This window comes from Delphinapterus leucas, chromosome 13 (assembly GCF_059928025.1).
Source record: "Delphinapterus leucas isolate spDelLeu-1000000601 "Yukka" chromosome 13, BTC_Dleu_Yukka2, whole genome shotgun sequence".
In the NCBI taxonomy this organism is placed as follows: domain Eukaryota; kingdom Metazoa; phylum Chordata; class Mammalia; order Artiodactyla; family Monodontidae; genus Delphinapterus; species Delphinapterus leucas.
The window spans coordinates 10,849,701-10,876,561 of record NC_143141.1 but is presented as its reverse complement, the minus strand read 5'-3'; the positions used below and the strand labels follow the sequence as shown (position 1 = coordinate 10,876,561).

Sequence of the window (26,861 nt, the reverse complement as noted above, 5' to 3'; positions counted from 1 at the left end):
GAGGTCAAAATATCAACATTATCAGGAGTTGGGAAGAAGTTGATGCCAACCCTTATGGATGACTTTGAGGGGTTCAAGACTTCAGTGGAGGAAGTAACTGCAGATGTGGTGGAAATAGCAAGAGAACTAGAATTAGAAGTGGAGAGAAGGTGTGACTGAATTGCTGCAATTTCATGATAGAAAGTTAATGGACGAGGAGTTGCTTCTCATGGATGAGCAAATAAAGTGGTTTCCTGAGGTGGAATCCACTCCTAGTGCAGGTGCTGTGAAGATCATTTTGTTTTGTTTTTTATTTTTTTTTATTAGTTTTTATTGGAGTATAGTTGCTTTATGTGAAAATTGTCGAAATGACAACAAAGGATATAAAATACTACATAAACTGAGTTGATAAAGCAGCGGCAGAGTTTGAGAGGATTGACTCCAATTTTGAAAGAAGTTCTACCGTGGGTAAAATGCTGTCAAACGGCATTGCATGCTACAGAGAAATCGTTCATGAAAGGAAGAGTCAATCGATGTGGCAAACTTCACTGTTGTCTTATTTTAAGAAACTGCCACGATGACCCCAGCCTTCAGCAGCCACCAGCCTGATCAGTCAGCAGCCACCAACATCGAGGCAAGACCCTCCACCAGTTGTAAAAGATTACGACTCCCTAAAGGCTCAGATGATGGTTCGCATTTTTTAGCAATTAACTGTTTTTTAATTGAGGTGTGCACACTGTTTTTTTTAGACATGATGCTATTGCACAGTTAAGACTTCAGTACAGTGTAAACATAACTTCTGGGCTTCCCTGGTGGCGCAGTGGTTGAGAGTCTGCCTGCCGAAGCAGGGGACACGGGTTCGTGCCCCGGTCCGGGAGGATCCCACACGCTGCGGAGCGGCTGGACCCGTGAGCCATGGCCGCTGAGCCTGCGCGTCCGGAGCCTGTGCTCCGCAACAGGAGAGGCCACAACAGTGAGAGACCCGCGTACCGCAAAAAAAAAAACAAAAAACATCTATATGTACTGGGAAACCAAAAAATTTGTGTGACTCGCTTTATTGTGATGTTCGCTTTATTGCAGTGGTCTGGATACAAACCCATAATATCTCTAAGTGTGCCTGTGCTATGAGATCTGGGACCGCTTTACCTTTTTCTGCTAATTTACTAGCCAAACACTATCACTGCTGGCATTTTTTTTTTTTTTTAATAGCAGTTGTTCACTGAAGGAATAGTGAAAGAACTGCAGAAGAATTTCATTCCCCTGGATGAAAGCTTATTGTAATGTGAAGTCTGAGCCTATAGGCCTAAAAGTTTTTAACTAAGGAGTGAACATTTTTTCTTACTGTACTAACCAAATATATTTCTTTCCTGAATTTTAAAGGAGGATTTAGTTGAAACTTGGACAATTGCCAAGTGCTATCACAGACTTGCTACTTTAATTCTAAAAATTTAAAGCTATTTCAATTTGGAAAACCTAATCTGTTTAACAGTCAAGAGTCTTTCATAAAGTCAATATTGACCTTTCTTAGTGTATTTGCCACTTTGATTGTATAAATAGAAGCTAATGTTCTAGTACTAAAAAGTGTTAGCACCTGTTCAGTGAAGCAGTATCTGATAAAATTTAATCTAGTGTAATAGTTGGCTCTATATTGTATTAGTATCACTTGGTAGAAGTATGCTCTGTATTTCTGCCCTATCTAGTTTGTCTCTCCATAGATAGATTTCTTTTTTTAATTAAAGGGAGTGATAGTAAGTATTGCCAGGTTGCTTTCTGGTGTGAACCTCTGAGTCAGTTCAGTCAACTAAACGCTGACTAAATAAGGCAAGTTAGACTGAAAGACACCAAAATCTCCGCCCTCCACAAGCGTTTCAGCCTTTTATTCTCCATGGCCTTGGCATCGGCTTCTCCTCAAACAGGGTGTGCACACTGCCACCCGTAACTTCCCGTGGTCTGGTCATCCTCCCACGGTGAACCTGCTGCTCTCTGGACTCTTTTCTCTTGACGGATTGTATGGATTAGATGTATAAGGTTGAAACGCTCACATGTAACGGTAGAATTTTTTTAAGTGATTTTTTTTTCCCCATTTTTTAAACATAGTACATTTTACCACAGAATACTATTTTGAAATTATAATGAAAGCCAGTGTAAAAGGGAATCCTGGACACTATAACCATATAAAATCATGTGTGTGTGTAATGCCCATCTCTGCTTTTCTGTATGTTTCAGAAAATGTGGTAGCAGAACAGCACACCCATGTGGCTTTGAATTCTTGTGAAAGAAACAAGATGGAACCCTTGAAAGAGAGGAAGTTCAGGTATTGTGTGGGTGCATGGGGTCCTGTCTCTCTCCCTTTTCATTCTAGCTTGCTTCTTAAGCTGTAATAGAATACCTCATTCCAGCCCTCCTTTAAGGGCTGCCAGAGTTTTTGTCAACTCAGAGCTTTAAGTCAGAAGGTACTGTCTGTACATATAAATACAATGACACTTGGTACATCAGGGCAGTGAGAGAAGCAGCTGGGGTATCAGAGAATCCCTGGGGAAACTGTTCCTGTGACTGACTTCCACTGATTTGGGGAGCAGAACTGCAGATGCTCTTGCCAGCCAAAGACTGTGACATATAAAGACTATTGCAGAACTGAGCAAACACCTAATTGCTTCTGTATACCCATTATAATTGAGAAAATCAATAACTTTCTTGTTTTTTTCTTCTTTTTGGCTGTGCTGGGTCTTCATTGCTGCACACAGGCTTTCTCTAGTTGTGACGAGCAGGGGCTACTCTTCGTTGTGGTGTGTGGGCTTCTCATTGCGGTGGCTTCTCTTGTTGCGGAGCACACAGGCTCCAGTAGTTGCAGCACGTGGGCTCAGTAGTTGTGGTGCGCGGGCTCTAGGGCGAGGGGGCTTCAGTAGTTGTGGTGCTCGGGCTTAGTTGCTCCGCGGCATGTGAGATCTTCCCAGACCAGGGATCAAACGCGTGTCCCCTGAATTGGCAGGCGGATTCTTAACCACTGCACCACCAGGGAAGTCCTAATAACTTTCTTTTAAGAGGAAGAAGATAGAATGTTTAAGCCTCTTAGGTTCTGATGCAAAACGCAGACTTCCCATACATACACTAATGCTTTGCAGAAGTAAAATTCTGCCATATTTGAATAGTCTGGTGAATGTCATAGACGCTAAAAGTAGCTACAATCTTTTGAGTATTTATTATATTCCTGCACAGCACTTAATGGTTTTCATGTACTGCACCTTTAACTAACCCTTATAATAACTTTAATTGTAGGAACTTTTCTTTTCCAGCATTATAGATGAGGAAACCAGATCCAGAGGGCTAAATAAAGGACCCAAAGCCATATGGCTTCTACTTTGCAGCCCTGGGGTTTGAACCCCTATTTCTGATTTCAGAATCCTTGCTCTCACCACTATGCTGTACTGCTGCTTATTATCAAAAACCTCTTCTTGAACTAAGACCCCAGTAAATAAATGACTGGATTAAAGGACATGAGCAGAACTTACAAAAGAAAAATTAATGAATAAACATGTAGAAAAGGGTTAACTCACTAGAAATAAAATTAATGCAAATTAAATAGATTTTGCCTTTTAATTTAAAATTTTACTCAGTGGGCATAGTCTGTTACTGCCCACCAGGAATCTTCCTTTGTGCAGCTAAACTTTTGACTCATAAGACTACCATAAACCACACTTGGCATAAGATTAATTTAGATGTATATAGGACAAAAATCACTGTTGCCAGCAGGGTAATACTGTCCAAGAAACTATTGTCTTTGACTGCATGTGACAGTTAAGCTGCAAGGAAACAAGACTCATGTGGGGAGACACCCAGGGACAGAGGCTTCCTTAGCTTCGAAACCTTATTCCCAGGGAGTCAGTGGCTCTTGCAACACTCCATAGATTTAGTTTCCAGAGTCCCCGCCAGGGACAGGCCCATTACGAGAATCATTATACCTGAAGCCTGAATCTGTGGATTCCCAGCACATGTTCATAATTCTCCCAGTCTAGATACAGCTATTTTTTATCATAAGCATTGATGACAGTGATACCTTACCTTTTCAGTTTTCAGTGGAGAAGGGGAAGAGCTAGAAAGTTAAACAAAATTCACAGTTTTGTGGAGAAGGGAAAGGGATTTTATTCATCGTTTATGCACCCACAGTAATTTGGGCACTCATGTTGCTAGTAGCAATGTACATGGGTTTGGAAACACATCTGTTTCGTTGTAATATAAAATATTGGAAATATGTTCAATATCTAAGGACAAGGGAATTGTTACACTTCATCACACATCCACTGGATTAAATGGTGTACAGCATTAAAACCCACAGTAGAACTGTGGAGAAACCCAGCAGACACCACCTTTCCCAAATAATCAGGCTAACGTCGCCCGTGATGACACATGGTGATGTCATGGGAGGAGAAGGGCGCATCACCTCTGTGATATTCTCCCCAAACCAATACTCATAGTCTAGCCAGGAGGAAAACAAGAGAAACCCAAATTGAGGGACAGTCTACAAAATAGCTGGCCAGTACTCCTCAAAACCGACAAGGTCTTAGGAAACTAGGAAAGACTAAGAAAGTGTCACAGAGGAGAAGAGAGTAAGGAAGGAGGCTGACAACTAATGCAGCATGGTGTCCCCGATTGGATCCTGGAGCAAACACGGGGCCTTGTGGAAAACCTGGCGAAATCCAAACAAGGTCTGGAGGTTAGTCAATAGTAATATGACAAAGGTTGGTTTACTGGTTTTGACAAGAGAGCCACTTTAATGTGACCTGGTAACACTAGAGGAAATTGGTGAGGAACATATGGGAATTCTCTTTTATCTCTGTGACATTTCTTTAAATCTAAATTCCAAAATTAGTTTATTATTTTAAAAATTCATGGTAGGAAAAATGCCTGTGTCAAGAAGTAAAAAATGCAACATGAAGTTGCATGAATTCATTTGTATAAAAATATATACTCGTGCATCTGTTTGTAGATATGTGGATCTAAAGGTGCAGAGAGAATATGTGTGTGGAGACGTATGTACAGTCCAAACTTGTTATTTGCATTGGTTCTTTTCTATAAAATCACTGCAAACACTGAATTAGCAAATACTGACCCATTGCTTCTAGGGGAAATACACAGTTAGGATCCTACAGGCCTGTGGTCACAGCACTTTGTTTAAAGACACTTATTTAGGGCTTCCCTGGTGGCTCAGTGGTTAAGAATCTGCCTGCCAATGCAGGGGACACGGGTTCGAGCCCTGGTCTGGGAAGATCCCACATGCCACGGAGCAACTAAGCCTGTGCGCCACAACTACTGAGCCTGCAATCTAGAGCCCGTGAGCCACAACTACTGAGCCCACGAGCCACAACTACTGAGCCCGCGGGCCACAACTACTGAAGTCCACGCGCCTAGAGCCCGTGCTCCGCAACAAGAGAAGCCACTGCAGTGAGAAGCCCGTGCACCGAAACAAAGAGTAGCCCCCGCTCACCACAACTGGAGAAAGCCCATGTGCAGCAACGAGACCCAACACAGCCAAAAAGAAATAAGTAAAATAAATTTATATTAAAAAAAGACACTTATTTAATATATTACTATTGATTCATTAACATTGAACTTGTGGCCAACAGCACTGTAACCCATGCCTGAACGAAACTTATCCAACACATAATTTCTCCACAAGACACGTCACAGCCTTCTTGCACTTAGGAACGCTAGACAGCACTTGAGCACTGCACTTGGGGAACAGTTAAACAGCTAAATCACCAACTAAAATCACAAAAATGCAAGAAAAAGAAACACCCCACATCGCTAACTATACTGTGAAAGGACACTGTTTACAGTATGAGCCGAAATGAGAAGGCAGAGCGTCACCTTGCTCGACCTCACCTGGGAACATAAATGTTGAGTGACTCAAATTTTTCATTGTTCTGCACGTCTTGAGATGACAGCAAAAGCACCATGAGTGTTGTTTGGGGTAACAAATATTTTCATGTAGGTGAATTCACAGGTATGGAATCCTTGAGGAATGAGGATCGATTGTGTGTGCATGTGTGTGTGTGTGTAGAAATATACTGGTGTTAGGCTGTTGGACTATGGCTGACATTTTCTGTTTGTTTCAGTGTTATAAAAGAAGCCATTTTTGGAATAAAATATTCAGTCCCTATTACAGTAGTGATGCCTAGAAGACAACTTAAGAAAATAAATCCTTTCCTACCAACATCTCCTACTAAAGAATATCCAATGTGTCACCTCACCTATTTAATGTATTACCACGTTGTTTATTTTATTTCTATTCATATTGTATGAGCTGTGTATCTGCATATATTTGTTTGTATGAAGAAAATGCTTTAATAAACTCTTTGTAAAGCAGTTTTGAAATCTCATTCCTAGAATGAAAAGGAAACTGTTTTGTGGGATTTTTATGTGTTCAAACCCAATAAAGCTTGTAATCATATGTGTTTATCTTGTCCCTTTAACACATCCAGTCCGATTGAAGAGAAAAGCCCAGAACCAGCGTTCCCCACAGATGTCTCTTCAGCATCCTTGCTCCGTCTGAGCCAACCTGCTGCAGCTATGCTGACCAGCGAGGCGGAGTGGGGCCTCAAGGCCTGTAAACTCACAGACCCTGACTTTGCCCCTGCAGAGGATCCAGCAGACGCCAATGCCAGGTTCCAGGCAGAACCCATGCAGACAGGCTTGCTTGGAAATATCGACACTCCAGGTGTGAACAGATGCTCATTCTTAATTGTTCCCTGAATAAGGACAATAACCTGTTAAAAGCTGTTCCATGAAAGAAGCTCAAAGAGCAGGGCCTTGAATGCCATTGAGAAGAACGCAAGTTCAGACAAACTTGCATGCTGTTTCACCGTGCATACAACAGTAACACACTTGAAGGACTAATTAATTTGTTTTAATTTTAAAAGGTATCAAAATAACTACTGTTGGAAAAGAGAACTGGAATTGGAGGGCCCATTATGCCAGGCGTTTAATTTAATACTGTTATCCCCATTTTACAGAAAAGTAAACAGGCTCAGGGTTAGAGGACCCCACCCCTACCCCAAGGTTACACAGAAACAATCTTAACAGTGGACAAGAGCACAGACTCTGGAGATAGACTAGATTCTAATCCTAGCTCCCCCTCTTAGGCTGTCTTGTGATCTTGGCGAAGATTATTTCAATTCTCCGTGGCCCTGTTTTCTATAAAGTGGAGGGGTTGGCAGTACCTACTTTAGGGTCTTACTGTTGGGACCAAGTGAGTTAGTAAACATCAAGGGCTCAGAAAAGTGTCCCGCATCTGCTTAGAACTAGTAAATATCAGTCATGTTGGGTTAGTCTTTGATAACTGCCACTAATAGAATTTTTTATAACATTCTAAATTGGGCAGAAACTTTTTTCTTCCCTTTAGAAACGGTTTCTCTTTGTGTCTTTGTGGACCCAAAGTATATCTCATACAGACAAATTGCACGTAGGTAGTATGCGTTAAAAGGCAGCGTGTTTTATAAATAGAAGTGGAAAGCAATTTAAAAAATACATATATGATCATGTTAGAAGTAACTAATCTCCAAGTTTGCCTTTAAGACATGTACCCATAATTGTGTTAAAGGCAACATCTAGAATAGATGCCCTTGGTGTTAATTTCCTTTGTCCCAACTGAATATTGATTTAAATTTGTAGATCTAAAATGACAGATAATGAACTGTGCAGAAGTACCCATTTTGACTTTTGAAAATGGTTCTTTATTATTTGAATCAATGCTCTTTAAAGATAAGGCTTTTGAAAGCTTATTTAATGAATGTCTCCACTTGCTTTGTCTATGATTTATTTGGTAAAAGTCTTGGATACTGAATTCCTTTTCTTTTTGGTTCCTGTTCCTTTAAGACTTCACTGTTGAGAATCCCTGGGATGATGAGTTGATTGTCAAACTTTTATCCGGGCTTTCTAAACCAGTGAGTTCCTATCCAAATACTTATGAATGGCAATGTAAACTTCCAGCCATCAAACCGAAGACTGAATTTCAACTGGGTAAGAACCATATGGGTAATAAAACTTTAAACTCTTCTTTTCTCTGTGGGAAGTTGATGTTTATTCCTCCTGGCACCACCCTCACACCTAGCCCTCCACCCCCTCTCCCACTTCCAGTAAAAAGTTTTATCTGTAGTATTAAGATGAGAACATTTTGTTAAGCCATGACTGTAGGATTTCGATTGCTGTTGGGACTATAACTTATAAAGGCAATTTGGCAATAGCTATCAAAATTTAAAATGCATATACGTTTAGACCCAGACATCCACTTTTAAGAATTTCCTGCAGATACACTTGGATATATTTAAAGTGAGGTGTGTGTAAAAGCAACAGATTGGAAACAACATAGGCATCTAAGGGAACTGCTTAAATAAATTACGGGACATCTCTACAGTAAACTACAGCTCACTCTGTACAGCTAGGGACTGATCTCCAAAACATGCTGCTACGTGAAAGGGCAGGCTAGTGTTATATGCTGCTCTTTGTTTCTTAAAAAGGGGCAAAGATAATGTATACTCGTATTCGATAGTATTTCCAGAGAACACTTGAAGGGCACTCAAGACTAATAAAAATGTTAATTGTTAGTGGGAGGGGAAACAGGGTAGATGTGGATAACAGTGGGAGCAAGACTTCTCATAATGTACTTCACACACACACACACACACACACACACAGATTCCCCTATTATTAACATCTTGCATCGGTGTGGTACATTTGTTAAGCTGATGAGCCAATATTGATACATTATTATTAACAACAGTTCATAGTTTACATTAGAATTCATTCTTTGTGTTGTACGTTCTGTGGGGTTTGACAGATGTGTAATGACATGCATCTGTCATTACAGTATCATACAGAACAGTTTCAGTGCCCTAAACCCCTGCGCTTCATCTATTCATCCCTTCCTCTCTCTACCTGAAACCCTAGCAACCACTAATCTCCTACTGCCGTCCCCACATAGTTGTAATCATTACAGTATATAGACTTTTCAGATTGGCTTCTTTTGCTTAGCAATATGCATTTAAGTTTCCTCCATGTCTTTTCATGACTTGATAGCTCTTTCTTTTTCATCTCTGAGGAGTATTCCATTGTGGGAAGGTACTATAGTTTATTTATCCATTCACCTATTGAAGGATATCTTGGTTGCTTCCAAGTTTTGGCAATGATGAATAAAGCTGCTGTAAACATTCCTGTACAGTTTTTGTGTGGACGTAAGTTTTCAGTTCATTTGGGTAAGTACTAAGGAGTGTGATTGCTGGATCATATAGTTAAGGCTATGTTTACTTTTGTAAGAAACTGCCAAACTGTCTTCCAACGGGGTTTGTACCATTTTGAATTCCCACAGCAATGAATGAGAATTCTGTTGCTCCACATTCTTGTCAACATGTGGTATTGTCAGTGTTTGGGGTTTTAGCCATTCTAGTAGATGTGCAGTGGTATTTCACTATTGTCTTTAATTTGCAATTCTTTAATTATGTATGATGTTGAACATTTTTTCATATGTTTATTTGCCATCTGAATACCTTCTTTCCTGAGATTTATGTTCAAATCGTTTGCCCATTTTTCAATCAGGTTGTTTGTATTCTTATTAAGAGTTCGTTGTATATTTTGGCTATACAGTGGTCCTTTATCGGTTGTTTTACAAAGATTTTCCCCCAGCCTCTGGCTTGTCTTTTCATTCTATTAGCTGTGTTTTTTGCGGAGTAGTTTTCAATTTTAATCAAGTCCAGTTTATCACTTTTTTCCTTTCACGGATCATGCTTTGCGTGTTGTATCCAAGAGGTCATCAGCAAACCCAAGTTCACCTAGATATTCTCCTACGTTATCTGCTAGGAATTTTGTAGATTTGTGTTATATATTCAGATCTATGAACCATTTTGAATTAACTTCTGTCAAAGGTGTAAGATCTGTGTCTAGATTCATTTTGCATGTTGATGTTCAGTTGTTCCATCACCATTTGTTGAAAAGACTATCTTTCCTGCATTGAATAGCCTTTACTCTTTTGTCAGTGATCAGTTGACTATATTTGTTTGGGTCTATTGCTGGGCTCTCTCCTCTGTTTCATTAATGTATTCGCCTATTCACCAATACCACACTGTCCTGATTTTGGTAGCTTTTATAGTAAGTCTTGATGTTGGGTAGTGTCAGTCCTCCAATTTGTTCTCCTTCAATACTGTGTTGGCTGTCTGATTCTTTTGCCTTTCCATATAAACTTTAGAATTAGTTTGTCATTATCCACAAAAATGACTTGGTGGGATTTTGCTTGGTATTGCATTGAATCTATAGATCAAGTTTGGAAGAACTTCACAATGCTGTGTCTTCCTATCTGTGTATATAGAATATCTCTCCATATATTTAGATTTTTAAATTTGTTTCATCAGAGTTTTATAGTTTTCCTCATGTAGACCTTGTACATTTTTTGTTACATTTACACTTAAATATTTCATTGGGGGGGAGTTGCTAATGTAAATTGTATTGTGTTTTTAATTTCAAATTCCACTTATTCATTTTTGGTACATGTGGCATAGAACTAACTGTTCATAGTATTCCTTTATTATCCTTTTAATGTCCATAGGATCTGTAGTGATGCCCCCTCTTTCATTTCTGATATTAGTAATATGTGTCCTCCCTAATTTTTCTTAGTTGGCCTGGCAGAAGCTTATCAATTTCATTGATGTTTTCAAAGAACCAACTTTTTTTCCCACAGAACCAACTTTTGTTTTCATTGATTTCCTCTACTGATTTTCAGTTTTAAATTTTGTTGATTTCTACTCTGATTCTTATTTTTCCTTTTCTTCTGCTTACTTTGGATTTAATTTGCTCTTCTTTTTCCAGTTTTCTAAGGTGGAAACTAAGATTATTGATTTTAGATCTTCTTTTCTAACATATGCATTCAATGTTATAAATTTCTAATACTGCATTTTCCACATCTCACAATTTCAATAAATTATGTTTTCAAAGTGTGTTATTTAATCTCCAAGTTTTGGGGGACTTACCAGCTATCCTTCTGTTATTGATTACCAGCTTAATTCCACTGTGATCTGAGTGCATACTTCGTATGATTTCTTTCTTTCTTTTTTTTTTTTAATTTGGTGAAGTTGTGTTTTATGGCCTAGAATGTGGTCTTTCTTGGTTACTGTTCCATGTAAGCTTGAAAAGAATGTATATTCCACTGTTGTTAAATTAAGTATTTCATGAATGTCTATTAGATCCAGTTGATTGGTGGGGGTGCTGTTCGGTTCAACCATGCCCTTAAGGATTTTCTGCCTGTTGGATCTGTCAATTGCTGATAGAGGGATGTAGAAATCTCCAACTGTAATAGTGAATTGATTTATTCTCCTTGCAAGTCTGTCAATTTTTGCCTATTTTGATGCTCTGTTCTTAGGCTCATACACATTAAGGATTGTTATGTCTTGGAGAACTGATCCCTATATCGTTATGTAATGCCTTTCTTTATCCTTGATAACTTTCCTTACTCTTAAGTCTGTTCTGTGTAAAATTAATATAGCTACACCAGCTTTCTGTTGATTAATGTTAGCGTGACATATCTTTCTCCATGCCTTTACTTTTATTTTTTCTGTGTCTTTATATTTAGGGTGTGTTTCTTGTAGACAACATATAGTTGGGTCTTGTATTTTTATCTATTGTGATATAGTTGGATTAATATCTACTATATTTGTTACTGTTTTCTATTTATTGCCCTTGTTCTTCATTTCCTTTTTTGTCTTTCACTCTCTTTCTGCCTTCTCTGGTTTTAATTATTTATGTGATTCTATTTTCTCTCTTCTCTTAGCATATCAATTATACTTCTTTCTTTACTTTTTTAAGTGGTTGCCCTAGAGTTTGCAATGTACATTTACAAGTAATCCATGTCCACCTTCCAATAACACTGTACTGCTTCACAAATAGCACAAGTCCCTTATAACAATGTTACCAATTCCTCCCTCCTCCCCCTTATGGCATTACTCTCACTCATTTCACTTACCCACAGGCTGTGCTTACTGAACACATTGTTGCTATTATTATTTTGAACAGCTATCTGTTAGATCAATTAAGAATAAAAAATAAATAAATAAAAGATTTTACTTTATCTTCATTTATTCCTTTTCCTATACTTTTCTGATCTGAGTTTCTGACCTGTATCATCTTCCTTCCCTCTGAAGAACTTCTTTTTTTCTCTTTTATTAATTTTTATTGGAGTATAGTTGCTTTACAATGTTGTGTTAGTTTCTGCTGTACATCAAAGTGAATCAGCTATACGTATACATATTGGGTTGGCCCAAAAGTTCATTCGGGATTTTCCATACGATGTTACAGAGCGAATGAACTTTTGGGCCAACCCAATATATCCGCTCTCTTTTGGATTTCCTTCCCATTTAGGTCGCCATAGAGCATTGAGTAGAATTCCCTGTGCTATATGTTAGGTTCTCATTAGTTATCTATTTTATACATAGAATCAATAGTGTATATATGTCAATCCCAATCTCCCAATTCATCCCACCCCCCAGAACTTCTTTTAACATTTCTTTCAAGGCAGGTTTACTGGTGACAGATTGCCTTAATTTTTGTTTGTCTAATGAAGTCTTTATTTCTTCTTCACTTTTGAAAAGGAAGAATTCTTGGTTTGTGGGTTTTTGGCTTTTTTTTTTTTTTTTCTTTCAACACTTACTCCACTCTCTTCTTGCTTGTATGGTTTCTGAAGGGAAGTCAGTGTGATTCTTATGCTTGCTCCTCTATAGGTAAGGTGCTTTATTCCTCTGGTTTCTTTCAATATTTTCTCCTTGTCTGATTTTCTGCAGTTTGAACATGACATGCCTAGATGTAGCTTTTTGGTATTCTTCCTGCTTGGCGTTCTCTGAAATTCCCGGATCTGTGATTTGGTTTCTGTCATTGATTTTGGAAATTTCTCAGCCATCATTACCCCAGCTATGTCTTCTGTTCTCTTTTTCTTCTTCATCCTAGTGTCCCATTACACATTTGTTACCCCTTTTGTAGTTGTCCCATAGTTCTTGAACATTCTATCTTTTTCATTTTATTTTTCTCTTTGCACTTCAGTGTTGGAAGTTTCTGTTGGCATATTTGTCAAGCTCACAGTTTCTTTTTCCAGCCACATACAGCCTATTGATGAGCCCATCAAAGATATTCTTCATTTTGTCACAGTCCTTTTTTATTTCTAGCGTTTCCTTTTGATTCTTTCTCGGGGTTTGTATTTGTCTTCTTACATTACTCTTGTATTCTTGCATTTCATTTACCTTTTTCATTACAGCTCTTAGCATATTGATCATAATTTTTTTATTCCTGGTCTTATAATTCCAAAATCTTTTCTATATCTGTATCTGGTTCTGATACTTGCTCTGTCTTTTCAAGCTGTGTTTTTTGTCTTTTATTATGCCTTGTAATTTTTGTTAGAAGCCAGTCCTGATATCCTGCTGAAAGGAACTGAGATAAATAGCCCTTTAGTGTAAGGTTTATGCTTATCTGGCTTGGACTTAGGCTGTGTTTACTATTTTCTGTGGCTGTAGGTATCAAAGGCTGAAATTCCCCTTTGTGTCCTTATTTGTCTCCCCTGTTGTCTTTGGGCTCCCCTAGAGACTTGTTCCTAAATAAGGTCTGAGACATCAGTTCTTTCTGTGGTGCCTCCTCTCCCCACCCCCGCTTCGGTACTGGCTTCAGTGGTAGTTTCTGCTTCTGGGCTCTGCTATTCTCTGTATTCACCTGTCTTGTCTCCTCAGTTTGGGGGGCAGCAGTTTTCCCTGTGACCTCTTCTCTAACAGATCTAAGAGTTGTTGATTTTCAATTTGTTCAGCTTTTTCTTACTGTGAGGGTAGATTGACGACTTCCAAACTCCTTACATGCCAGCTAGAAACCAGAAAGCTACTTTTTTATATTTGAATTCTTTTTTAAAAAAATTAAAAATCTGTTAAAACCTTACCTCTGTCATCTTTCTACCAAAACAAATAGCCCCAGTGTAACTGAAAAATATCAAGACAAATCCAGCTGAGGGGCATTCTACAACTTACCAGAACAGTGCTCCTTGGAGCTGTCATGGTCATCAGAACAAAATGTTAGAAACTGTCACAGCCTAGCAGAGTCTGAGGAGACTTGATGAATGTGTCCTAGAACATTAGGGGAAAACTAGTGAAATCTGAATAAAGTGTGGAGTTTAGTTAACAGTAACATACCAGTTTTGGTTCTTGTTTGTTACCAGTGTAACTTGGTTATGTAAAAGTTAGCAGTAGGGGAAACAGGATGCAGAACATACAGAAACTACTATCTTCTCAACTTTTCTATAAATCAAAAACTGTTCTAAAATAGAAAGTTTACTGCAATAAAAATTTTTTAATTATCTGTTAGAAATATCGGTACAATTATGCTCTGCCCTTTTTCTTCTGATGTAAAACGCTTGCATTTTTCAAAGGCATGTTCGAGCTTTGTTTAGCACTTTGTAGAGGATGTCCACTTGTTCTTTCTGTCATCACAACAGTCTTGCCAAGTAGGCAGCACACGTACTCCCCCTTTAAATATGACAGCACTGGTAAAGAGAGGATGGCTGCCCGAGGCCCTGCTGCTCAGTGACAGGCCTGGGTCCCGGCAGTGCTGCCCTGGCTCCTCCATCACCTCGTTATAAAGGGGGTATTTTGTGGCAGGTATTTGTTTAACTTTCATGTAAGACTGGAAAAACATTTCCTAAGGGAGCTATATCCATTTTTATTTATTAAAGCAATTCAAGCACCAAGAAAAATTTACAAATACTTCATTTTGATAGCCTTTAATGTTTTGAGCCTTTTTTTCATTTTGACTTAACTATCTCCTCAGGTTCTTTGCTGGTCTATGTTGATCACCTTCTTGGAGAAGGGGCTTTTGCCCACGTCTATGAAGTTACCCACGGAGATGTGAACGATAGCAAAAATAAGCAGAAATTTGTTTTGAAGGTAAATGATCTGTACAATATAGAAAATGAATTTTAGGGCTAGAGTTTGCCAGCCTCCTTTTTTTTTTTTTTTTAAAGATAGTGGTGGTTTCACTTAGGTCTATTGTCAGCACTTAAGAAGCAAAACTATCCCACAAGGATCCAGAATTGCCTCGCCACTAAAATGACCTTGCAGCAGTTCCCACGCTGCAGCAACAATTCATAGCTTGTCATCACTTTCTACCCCACATCCTACATTTGGATGAAGTGGCTTTCTTGCTATCATTTTCCAGAATGTGAGCTGGATATGAATGTCACATACCTGATTTGCAGGTCCAGAAGCCCGCCAACCCCTGGGAATTCTACATCGGGACCCAGCTGATGGAGAGACTAAAGCCAAGCATGCAACACATGTTTATCAAATTCTATTCTGCCCACCTGTTCCAGAATGGCAGTGTGTTAGTAGGAGATCTCTACAGCTATGGGACATTACTAGTAAGTGTATGGCTTTTATGACAAACAGGAACTGAAGTACATTTTTGGCTTATGCCTTGCACATACCTTTTGCACTTGGCGCTTTTATTGGAGAGATGGGTGGGGGCAAAGCTCTTGACTTGAAATTTCATTAATCCTGTGCAGCTAACTCAGGATTCCACTTTCCATTGTTTCTAGAATGCCATTAACCTCTATAAAAATACCCCTGAAAAAGTGATGCCTCAAGCTCTAGTCCTCGCTTTTGCTATCAGAGTGCTGTACATGATTGAACAAGTCCATGACTGCGAAATCATCCACGGAGACATCAAGCCAGACAATTTCATACTCGGAAACAGGCAGGTTGCCCTTTTAACAGGTCCTTCTCTTACTGTTTCCCCAGCAGCCTTTTATTATCTGTGCTCACGCAGCCTGACGCTTGTTTGTGTTTAATATAGATTTTTGGAACAGGACAGTGAAGAAGATGATTTATCTGCTGGCTTGGCACTGATCGACCTGGGTCAGAGTATAGACATGAAACTTTTTCCAAAAGGAACCGTATTTACGGCAAAGTGTGAAACATCTGGTTTCCAGTGTACTGAGATGCTCAGTAACAAGCCCTGGAACTACCAGGTAGAGAACTAGAGTGAGAGATTTGAAAACATTTCCCTGTATGACACTCACTATAATTTCAAAATGAATTTGGGAATCTAGATAGTTCGAGCTGATCTAGTCTTCTTCTAGCCCTGGATTCAGACGATGCTCCAGGGTTGTTTCCAGTTGTGGACACGTCACACCTCGGGAGGTTTGGAGCACAGTTCGAAGACCACAGCCAGTCCCGGGGGGAGGAGCTGGGAGGACTTGCAAGCGGCTTAGTGTTGTGTTTGCCTCTGCGTGACAAAACAAAGGACGCGGTAGCTCAGGAACAGCAGAGCTTCCCAAGACGCTTCCTAGGGAGGTGGCGGGTGATCTGCTGTCCATGGAAGCCTCCAGCAAAGCCTAGATGGGCATTCATAGGACGTGTCAGTGTGGGGTTAACGCACACTTCCAGAATTCTTTAAAAGTGAAATCCTGTGACTATTTATTTCCTGTGATTTATCATATTTGCTGCATAACTTAGACATGGGAATATACTCAAGTGTAAAATATCTATACCCATATTTTCTTTATAGATTGATTACTTTGGAGTTGCTGCAACAGTGTACTGCATGCTTTTTGGCACTTACATGAAAGTGAAAAATGAAGGGGGAGTCTGGAAGCCTGAAGGTCTTTTTAGAAGGTGTGTATTAGCATTGGTGCTACAGTGAAAGAATAAATACAGTAGAATGTTGGGTTCCATCTGGTGGAAAATGGATCTTTGCCACAGAAGACGCATGCCTTGAGAAGTAGGGTGAAATAGCATAACCCTGGGCCCTGGGTGCAGTGAGCAAGTTATTTAAGTGCTTCTGTCTCCATTTGTAACTTTTGTGTAACAAGTTGTGTGGAGACATTTCATTGGATCTTCAGTTTCTCCTATGTATAATAGATTCAACATATCCTTTTCTTTTTTGAATTTTTAAAATTTTATTATTTTTTTTTAATAGGTCTTCACTGGAGTATAATTGCTTCACAATACCGTGTTAGCTTCTGTTGTACAACAAAGCGAATCAGCCATATGCATACATATGTCCCCATATCCCCTCCCTCTTGAGCCTCCCTCCTACCCTCCCTATCCCACCCCTCTAGGTCATCGCAAAGCACCGAGCCGATCTCCCTGTGCTATGCGGCTGCTTCCCACTAGCTAACTATTTTACATTTAGTAGTGTATATATGTTGATGCTACTCTCACTTCGCCCCAGCTTCCCCCTCCCACCCCATGTCCTCAAGTCCATTCTCTATGTCTATATCTTTATTCCTGCCCTGCAACTATGTTCATCAGCACCTTTTTTTTTTTTTTTTTTTTAGATTCCATATATATGTGTTAGCATCTGGTATTTGTTTTTCTCTTTCTGATTTGCTTCACTCTGTACGACAGACTCTAGGTCCATCCACCTCACTACAAATAACTCAATTTCGTTTCTTTTTATGGCTGAGTAATATTCCACTGTATATATGTGCCACATCTTCTTTATCCATTCATCTGATGATGGACACTTAGGTTGCTTCCATGTCCTGGCTATTGTAAATAGAGCTGCAATGAACACTGTGGTACATGACTCTTTTTGCATTATGGTTTTCTCAGGGTATATGCCCAGTAGTGGGATTGCTGGGTCATATGGTAGTTCTATTTTTAGTTTTTTAAGGAACCTCCATACTGTTTTCCATAGTGGTTGTATCAATTTACATTCCCACCAGCATATCCATTCTTGATGCATTAGGTTGGGTTGAGGTTAGAGTTAAGTCAGATGCAAGAGTGGGATTGCCCTGCACGCTGAAGGCTACTTTAAAAAAAAAAAAAAAAATTATTTATTTTTTATTTATTTATTTATTGGCTGCATCGGGTCTTTGTTGCTGCGCACGGGCTTTCTCTAGTTTCGGCAAGCAGGGGCTATTCCTGTGATTTGTGGTGCACGGGCTTCTTATTGAGGTGGCTTCTCTTTTTGCGGAGCATGGGCTCTAGGCCCACGGGCTTCAGTAGTTGTGGCATGCGGGCTCAGTAGCTGTGGCTCACAGGCTCTAGAGCGCAGGCTCAGTAGTTGTGGCACATGGGCTGAGTTGCTCCTCGGCATGTGGGATCTTCCCGGACCAGGGCTTGAACCCGTGTCCTCTGCATTGGCAGGTGGATTCTTAACCACTGATCCACCAGGGAAGCCCTGAAGGCTACATTTTATCCTTCATTTATGCTTTGTCTCTCCAGGCTTCCTCATCTGGATATGTGGAATGAATTTTTTCACGTAATGTTGAATATACCAGATTGTCATCATCTTCCATCTTTGGATTTGTTAAGGCAGAAGCTGAAGAAAGTATTTCAAGAACACTATACAAACAAGATTAAGACCCTTCGTAATAGGCTAATTGTACTGCTCTTAGAATATAAGCGTTCTCGAAAATAAAATATGGACACTCCCTAAAAATCGCTTTGTAAATGCTGGCCTGCTCACTTTGAACCTTGATGTTTCCACATTTATTGTTTATATAAATGTTTCTTAAAAATAAAGCCCACAAAGTATATCCCTGGGACATAGTTGTTACAAATATTTCAACAAAATACACAACACGGTAACATCCCTGCGTAGCAGGCTGACTGGGCAGCTCTTGGGATGCGAGCATTCATGAGAGTAATCGGCAAGTGAACATTCTCTAAAAGCACTTTTTAAGCACTGACCTGTTCACTTTAAGCCAAAAAAGAGCCAAGTCAGGTTTGTTTGGTTTTTTCTAAATTTGGGGGTTTATATTTGTGTAAAATAAAAATTCCCCAAATATATCTAGCAGACTTAATGTTTTTATGAATTGAATGTGCCTGTCCTTTATTGTACTTGTTCTTCATTGCTATCCATGGGAAATATTGCAGGTATAAATCTTAAGCTTTGTTTTTTAAAAGCATGATTCAAAAGAATATCTCAGGTCTTGAAAATAATCATGTAAGCTCCATGCATCATTAATTAGCTCTGAAATTATAGCAGCCAACTTAGCGTTTATTGACTTAAAGCTGGAAGGGTCCTATAACCTGAATTGACCTTCCCTCCTCTATCCCTCCCTCTTCCCTTAGCACGTGATGAAGACAAATGTGAGGGGACACCCAGTTCAAGAAGACACAGTGACTGGCTTCCGCTTCCACCCTCACTCCCAGCCACCAGGTTCCCCATTCCAGAGACAACCTCAGCCCACGTTTTCTGACCTTTCCAAAAATTATTCCATGAATATATATATATATATATATATAAAATGTTTTTTGACAAAGCTAGCATAATTCTGCTTTTTTTCACCTAATGTATGGTGGAGAATGTAAGTACATATAGAATGGTCTCATTCTTGTGATGGCTGTGTAATATTTGGTTGTATGATATATAGCCATAACTTGTAGTGTAAAATCCTAGAAGCGAAATTGCTGGGTCAAAGGTAAGGGCATTTAAAATTTTGTCTCAGTATTGCAGATAATCCCCCTGTAGGGCTGTGCCAGCAGGGATCAGAGTCTGTTCCCCACACCTCCACCAACAGGACACATCAGGCTCTTTGACCCTCGCCACTCTGACAGGTGACAAAATGGTATTTCCTTGTGGTCTTCATTTGCATTCTCTTCTGAATTAGGCCAAATATATTCATATATTCAAGAGCTACGTGTTTTTTTCTTTTTCTGTGAACTCTATCCTTTGTCAGTTTCTCACTTGGGATTGCTCTTTTTCAGTTTAAGTTGTAGGACCCCTTTGTATTTCTCCCAATTGGTCATCTGTCTCTTGACTTAAGATTTCTGTTGACATGAAGATTTTTAATTTTGTTTCGTACTCTGATTTATAAAGTTTTTTAAAGGCTTTTTTGGCTTTTGCATCTTAAAATGCCATCTTCGATTGAGGGAATAAGAAGAGAGTCTTCTAATGTTTTTAATATTAGTACTGATTTAAATACTTAAGACTAAACTTTTGGTTGTTTTAAATCAGATGTCACTTTTTCTTGTTTTTTCTAGCTGGTACTTTGACTATATGAAGACTACTGATTTCTATAAAAAGCTTTTCAGTTGATTCTTTTGAAGTTTCCAAGTAAATAACCATCACTATGAAAATGCCGCTTATTTTATATCTTTGCCAGTTTTTCGCTGGTGATTTTTCTCTTCCCTTCGCCATTGCCCATGACCATGAGAAGAGGGCTAAACAGGGATGGTGCTGGACATCTCTGTCTCCTGCTTTAGAAGGAGCTCCTCCCATGTTTATCCAGTAAGCTCATGAGGCTGGCCTGAGGTAGCCTTTTTTAATCACGTTGAAGAAGTATCCATCCATTTCTTTTTACAAGTGTGAATCATAACATTATTTCACAGTTTTCTTGCCCCTCTTTTCATCTGTATGGGACCAGCTATATGCCATTCCCCTATATGAATGTACCATATTTTAGTTAAACAATTCTCTATTTAGAGACAATTAGTTTCAGTTTTATTGCTACAAAAAAGTGACTGCAGGTACAAATGTGTCTGCAGGATAAATTAATAGAATGGGATTCCAAGTATGTTTTATTTTGAAAATAAAGAATGTCACCTATGCAATTGATTGCACATACACTGAAATTGGAAGGAAGTTGATCCAGGGACAAGACCTCATCAGACAAACCAACATTAAATTTACTCTTAAAGTGTCAAAAGTGAGCATTGATAAAGCCAGATTTGTGGGATTTTAAAGTTTTTCCTCTTGAAAATGTCTGTTTTCAAAGGAAACAAGACTAAAGTAGATATGGGTGCTATTTTACTAAACTAATAACGAAATGTGTCCATCCATGAAAGGCAGCTGTGGTGCCTTCAGTCTTGGGCAGAGAGGACACTTGGCCTCGGCTTCCAGCCCCTGTCAACATATCCTGCGTCCCTGCCAGCCCGTTTGCTGTTACTGGATCTTCAGCTCCTATCGCACCCAAGATACCTTCTATGCCATTCACACCAACAACTTCAACCTGACCAGCGTCATCTCAGCACTGCTGCTGCCCATCTGGTGTCCAGTCTATGCCAAGGGCTCTGCTTACATAAACTTCACAGTCAGATTTCCTAAGCAACAGCCTTGTCCCCAGGGAGGAAGGCTCCATCCAAATGAAAGAAGTTGCTTTAAGCACTTCAGTAAAGTAGGTGGGTTTTTTTGGTCCATTTCCTGGTACAAACTACAGTGATCATCTTCATTTCATTATAAATTATACACACAAACACACAGTTCATCTGCACAAGGAAATAAGCTCTGCAACTACAGGGCCACCGAGACGGATGCCACAGACATCAGAGTTGGAAGGCAAAGAAACGTCCAGCTCACCCACTAAGGAGACTGGAGTTTCCCCAGGGACAGAGCTGCGCAAGGGCCCAGCTCATCCTAAGTGCCCAAACACCAGCTAGATTCAGCCTAGGTTCTGATTTAATACCTACTCGGGCCAAGGCCTTTCCCATTCATTCTCGGCAGCCCCGCTCCACGTGCTAAGTCCCAGCTAAGAACAAGGCTGGTTACTCCGGAGACTCAGAGACTCCTGTTACCAGTGCCTTCTCACCCTGGATTATATGTGTCTAAGACAACGGTTCTAAAATGTATTTTTTCATAAGACGCACCTGAGACACCAGAAGTGTGGTCCGGGCCTATCAGAAATAATGCTCCGAGATGTGTGGGCATCAGCACGATATGCAGACACACCTGCAAAGCTGCTTCCCTGCCACTGGTCCCAGGAGTCAGTGTCCCTGGTCCTCCTTTTACCTCATCCCTCCACTGAGTCCATCTGTCCCGTTGGTTCCATTCCGAATGGTTCAGATGAACCCATTTCTGGATTGGTCAGGCTGCAGGCGGGCTAAGCTCCGGTAACAGAACCCACACAGGGCAGCTTAGAGAAGACACAAGTGATTTTGATCTCACGTTACAGTCTGGGACGGGCGATCCTTTACTGGCCCCGACCCTGCCGTCCTCAACAGAAGGCTTCCAGGATGTTTTGATTGCTGTCATATCCCAGCAGAGGTGGACATCGTTCCCACGGGCAAGACCTGCGAGGTGTGGACCCCAGTTGGGCTCACAGCCCACGGGGCAGACACAATCATGTTGCCCCATCCCCCTACCAGGGAGACTGAGGAATCAAGTGTCCAGCTGGGAGCCCATGGGCCAAAATGTCGGGGTGACTAGTCCCCTAAAAGGCAGAAGAAAGACCTGGAGAAAAGTGGCAATGCTGCCACAACTCCTGCCCTTTGTCCCCTCCCTTGGACTGTGTGCAGCGGCTGAGGTGCTGGCGCCCCCTGGTGGCCACGGGGGCTGCTGCAGGACAGTGGTAACCGGACCCCAAGAGTCTGACCCCGAGACTTTCCTACTGAAGGGCTCACACTTGAGAAAAAATTACACAACAAAGTTTCCTCCACTATCGTTTAACACTGAACACGTGGAACAACATACAGGTCCATGAATATGTGAATTCTTCCATATCAAGAAACATCAATGGTATGGAACACTTGACAGCAGTGTGTGTGTGTGTGTGTGTGTGTGTGTGTGTGTGTGTCTATATCTGTCTCTATATCTATATCTCAACATGAAACAATTACTAGTAAGTGAAAGAAGCAAGTTCTTGAGCTATATATGATAAATGTCATGACATCCCACTTATGATAAAAAAAAATGATTATATATTAATATGCATGATATCCATTTAGTTCCAGAAGGAAAAACAACAAACTCAGCAGTTCCCACCGGAAAGGGGGTGTCAGGTTGTGAGTGGAAGAATGAGAGGGGAAGGGGTGAGGAGAAGGAATAATAAAGAGCAACTTTTGACTTTTGACTATATTTCTGTATTGAATGTTTTACAGTGACCGCATGGTTTCTAATTTAAAAATGCCCATCATATTTTCAAATTAAAAACATTAAGTTGTCACTCAGCATATTTAACCTAATCCTTTATATAATGATAAATGTTAAATACACAAAGAAATAAGAGAGGTCTGGATGGATGGCAGGACTCCACAAAGCCCATGAGACGGGTCAGCAAGGCTCCCACCTCCTGGGAATCATGGTGGTAATGGAATCCCAAACCCTGACGTCAAACACCAGCCTTCCAGGTTTCAAACCAGGAAGCACCATCTGGAACAGCCCGGTCAGCATCCCCCCACCCCACCCTCCTCCTCCCCAGTCCACACGATATTGGGAGGGAGGTGCCATCTGCCCCGAGTTTGCAGGTGAGGAAGTAGGGCCCAGAGGTGGCATGGTCAGTGGGGAGTCAGGCATGAAACCAGCCTGGCCCCCGAGTCCCAGCCCTGAAGCGTTTGCTTTGCTTCGACACCAGGGGTCGCCCTCAGACCAAGGAAAGGGCCCTCCCAGGCCAGGTTCGGTTGCCACGCTGACATGTGACACATGACATGACACGTGACTCGGCCTCACTGCACTCAGAGCCCTCAGGTCAGGAAGACTTGGTTCCCACCCCCGATTCCCCTGCTCAGGGTAGGGCCTGCGATGAGGTGCAGAAGACGGAGGAGTCGTACCTACCCTGACAACTCTGGAAAGGATTCACTTGCTCACAATGCAGCTGTGATCAGGAGTAGCCAAATTCACAGAGACAGAAAGTAGAATGGTGGCCGCCAGGAGCTGGAAGGAAGGGGGGTTAGGGAGTTACTGTTGAATGGTACAGAGCTTCATCTGGGGTGATGAAAAGCCCTGGAGGTCTGTTGAATGTACCTAAAATGTGACTGTACATAAAACTACTGAACTGTACACTTAGAAATAGTTACAATAGTAAATTTTATGTTGTATATTTTACCACAATGAAATGTTTTAAATAAAATAGAATAAAATAAAATAAATCCCTTTAATTTCCCAGGAGTAGGTCGCTGTACTGAGAGATTTTCATCTGCGGAAAGTGACCTCAGGGAGCAACTTACTCAAAATCTTGCTATAATTGTAATTTAATTAAAGAAACTTTGAGGGACTTCCCAGGTGGTCCAGTGGTTAAGACTCCGCACTTCCAAGGCAGGGGGTGTGGGTTCGATCCCTGCTCGGGGAGCTAAGATCCCACATGACTCACGGCCAAAAAACCAAAACATAAAACAGAAGAAACTTTGAGAGCCTCCCCCAAAAAAGAAGCAATTGTGACAGAATTTGATCTTCACATTCATATTTGTCTTCATTTCGAATAAACACTGCATCAAAAGCTACCGTACTAGAACATGTTCCTTTAGCATGTTAAGATATTTTAAATTCATTTAAGTAACACTGTAGCACAGTATTCACTTAATAAAGTAGCAAAATATCATATAAAAATAAATGAAAGCTTTTATACACCCACTGAGAGGATTTACACACGTACAAACACTTGTAAGTGCTCTCTCCACAGTCTCCTTGTGGATTTTCCTTTCCTCACCTCTATGGTCAGCCCTAAGCATGACCTCAGGAGAGCACACAGAGCTGACCACTCAGGGCAGGGGAGGCCGATTCACAGTCTTATCAGAACACAGAAGAGAACCTGGGCTGGGAAAGTAACCTCTAGGTAGCATCTGCAAACACTGAGGACAGCTTATCTTGGTTTCCAGTTGTGGATGCCTGTGGCCCTTACAGGCCCAGGGTCAGGCACTGTTTTCAAAACTGGGACTCTTGGGAGGTATGTCACTGGGTGAGAAGTTCAGAATCTCCTCCAAGGAAGGGCCTTCATCCTCTGGAGCTATTTCAGACTCAAACATCTGCTGCGGCAAAGCATCCACGGTCTTGTACTCTGGGAGGAAGGAGAGGGGCACATGGGACCTGCCCGTGTGGGTCGGAGGGAAGCACCCAGCCCCGCAGAGCTCGGCTTTCCTGAAGGAGGGTCTCTGAGCCCACCCCACTGAGCTCCCCAGACCCCGCAGGCTCTGGAGACCAAGGAGAAGGTCCTCCTTGAAGGATGGGGGAGGATGGCCGCCTCTGGGGTGGCATGCCCACACACACACACACACACACACACACACACACACACACGCCATCTCTGCTGTGCTGTGTCTAAGTGTACCATACGGTGTCCCCACCAAAGGCCCAGCTGAGATTCAGACAGGTTTGGGTTTACTCAGTCAATCGTTAATTCATTGAGAATTAATAAAGTACTTAAACAGTTATTAAGGCCCGCATGTCCCGGGCACATGGTGAGGCCCTTGGGAACACAATGGAGAACAAAAAAGACATGGCCCCGCACATGTGGAGCTTCGAGTCTGCAGGGAAGACAGACGGTGACCAGACAGTCACTCAGTGATCAATGTACAGCTGACAGGTGCTGAAAGGCAGGGAAGGAGAGCTGGGGGGCGGGGGTGGGGTGGGGTGCACAGGAGCACCTGACTTCTCGGGGAGCCCGGAGGGCTTCCCTGAGGAAGTGCTGCCTGAGCAGAGGCCTGCAGGAGGAAGAGCCTTGATTTTGCAAGGTGAGGTGAGAGTAAGGGGAGAGAGCAGCATGTGCAAAGGCCCTGTGGCAGGATGGAGCAGGGGAGCCAAAGAAGTAAAGGGACAGCAGGGCTAAAGGGCAGAGGCATGGGGGGTCCTGGGGGAAGGACGACGGGCTGAGGTATTGAGGGAACCATGCATGTGGCCCCTAGAGGCCACGGCAGGTGCCCTTGAGACACGGGAAGCCCCTGAAGGTCGGATTTGCACCCTGGAAACATCTCACTGACTGCTGTGAGGAGGATGGATTGGAGGAAGTTTCAAGTTGGGTTAAAACTTACTTTTTGATGCAATTCTAAAGTACAGTCCTTTCAAGGCCCTCCTTTTGTTGTCTCCATCGTCCCCACTGAAGCCACTGTCCTTGGCGTCCACATTGTCAATGAGCTTCCCATCCTGCACTTCTTCCCTTCGGGGAGGAAGAGATGGTGTGAGCACAGCCGGGTCCCTCAGCTGAGTTCCCCTCTGTCCTCCCAGCCATGGCCCCATGTCACCCATGTAGCCAGCAAGGGTCCCTGAGAACTGGCACCCAGGACCAGGCTGGCTGCCATGGGGTCTCGGGGGTTAAATGTGATCAGGACCCACCCCGCCATGAACATCCTGCTTCCAAAGTCCATGAGCCGCGTCGGGAAATGCTACTCACTCTTGGACCCCAACTCCAAGCTCTTGAATCTTCTTCTCAATGGCAGTTTCCACTTCACTTTTTTCTAATGAATATGCCACAAAAAACGCTTCCAAGATGAACGCTATGAAAATACTGAGAAAAAGTAAAAGGCAGAGGGTTTTACATCGAGTCAGCCATGGTCTAGGTGATGGGAAATCATAGCTCCAAAGAGTGTTCAAGCCCAAATAAAAAGGCCGCCCATCTTTGCAAAGAAAACACAACATGGGGAAGAAACAACAAAATGTCTCTCAAGCATCAGGCACAACTTTCTTTCATTCGGAAAATCATTCTTCCTCTACATCGTTTTTAAACAGTGACTATTAAGAAGAAAATAGAGGGGGTGGGGTTCTGATTCACAATTTTTAAAGGTTTCCTCCATTTATAGTTATTGTAAAATATTGGTTATATTCCCGGTGCTGTACAATATATCCTTGCAGCTTATTTTATACCTAACAGTTTGTACCTCTTAATCCCCTCCCCCTATATTGCGAAAATATGGAATGCCTCACCAATTTGCATGTCATCCTTGTACAGGGGCCACGTTAATCTTCTCTGTACAGTTTTAGTGTATGTGCTACCAAAGTGAGCTTGAAAATACAGTTTATTTTAAGGGGAAGCTTAGGCCACATAATTGTTGGTAGACAATTCTCCATGAATATCTTGTGTTAATGCACAGTCTAGGTCCTCTGAGCAAAGGCACTGACAGCCAATTTAGGGATATATAGGGCTGGCCCAAAAAGATCGTTCGGGTGGTCTGTGACATGGAAAAACCCAAACGAACTTTTTGGTCCACACGATATGTGTGTCTCCA

At 41.3% G+C, this 26,861-nt stretch overlaps 2 protein-coding genes and 1 pseudogene across 5 annotated transcripts in view; 1 reads left to right on the top strand and 2 right to left on the bottom strand.

Moving 5' to 3' along the window:
* BUB1 (BUB1 mitotic checkpoint serine/threonine kinase) overlaps positions 1–18,429 on the top strand; it is a 41,576-nt gene extending 23,147 nt beyond the window's left edge. For all 4 annotated transcript variants that reach the window (XM_022599251.2, XM_089922785.1, XM_089922787.1 and 1 more), the window contains 9 exons: positions 2,206–2,293; positions 6,459–6,694; positions 7,852–7,995; positions 14,812–14,927; positions 15,239–15,400; positions 15,578–15,735; positions 15,835–16,009; positions 16,549–16,655; positions 18,213–18,429. In XM_022599251.2, coding sequence (XP_022454959.2) covers positions 2,206–2,293; positions 6,459–6,694; positions 7,852–7,995; positions 14,812–14,927; positions 15,239–15,400; positions 15,578–15,735; positions 15,835–16,009; positions 16,549–16,655; positions 18,213–18,408 — 1,382 coding nt within the window. In that variant the 3' untranslated portion in view covers positions 18,409–18,429. The remainder of the gene's footprint in view (positions 1–2,205; positions 2,294–6,458; positions 6,695–7,851; positions 7,996–14,811; positions 14,928–15,238; positions 15,401–15,577; positions 15,736–15,834; positions 16,010–16,548; positions 16,656–18,212) is intronic.
* A 4,709-nt stretch (positions 18,430–23,138) lies between these two features.
* The window catches only part of LOC111187490 (two pore channel protein 2-like), a 42,551-nt gene continuing 38,828 nt past the window's right edge, over positions 23,139–26,861 (bottom strand). The window contains 3 exon segments of the mRNA XM_089922784.1: positions 23,139–24,700; positions 25,671–25,795; positions 26,030–26,143. Of these exon segments, the coding sequence (XP_089778910.1) occupies positions 24,555–24,700; positions 25,671–25,795; positions 26,030–26,143 (385 nt within the window). The 3' untranslated portion in view covers positions 23,139–24,554.
* Positions 26,540–26,638, bottom strand: LOC115803375 (U6 spliceosomal RNA; annotated as a pseudogene).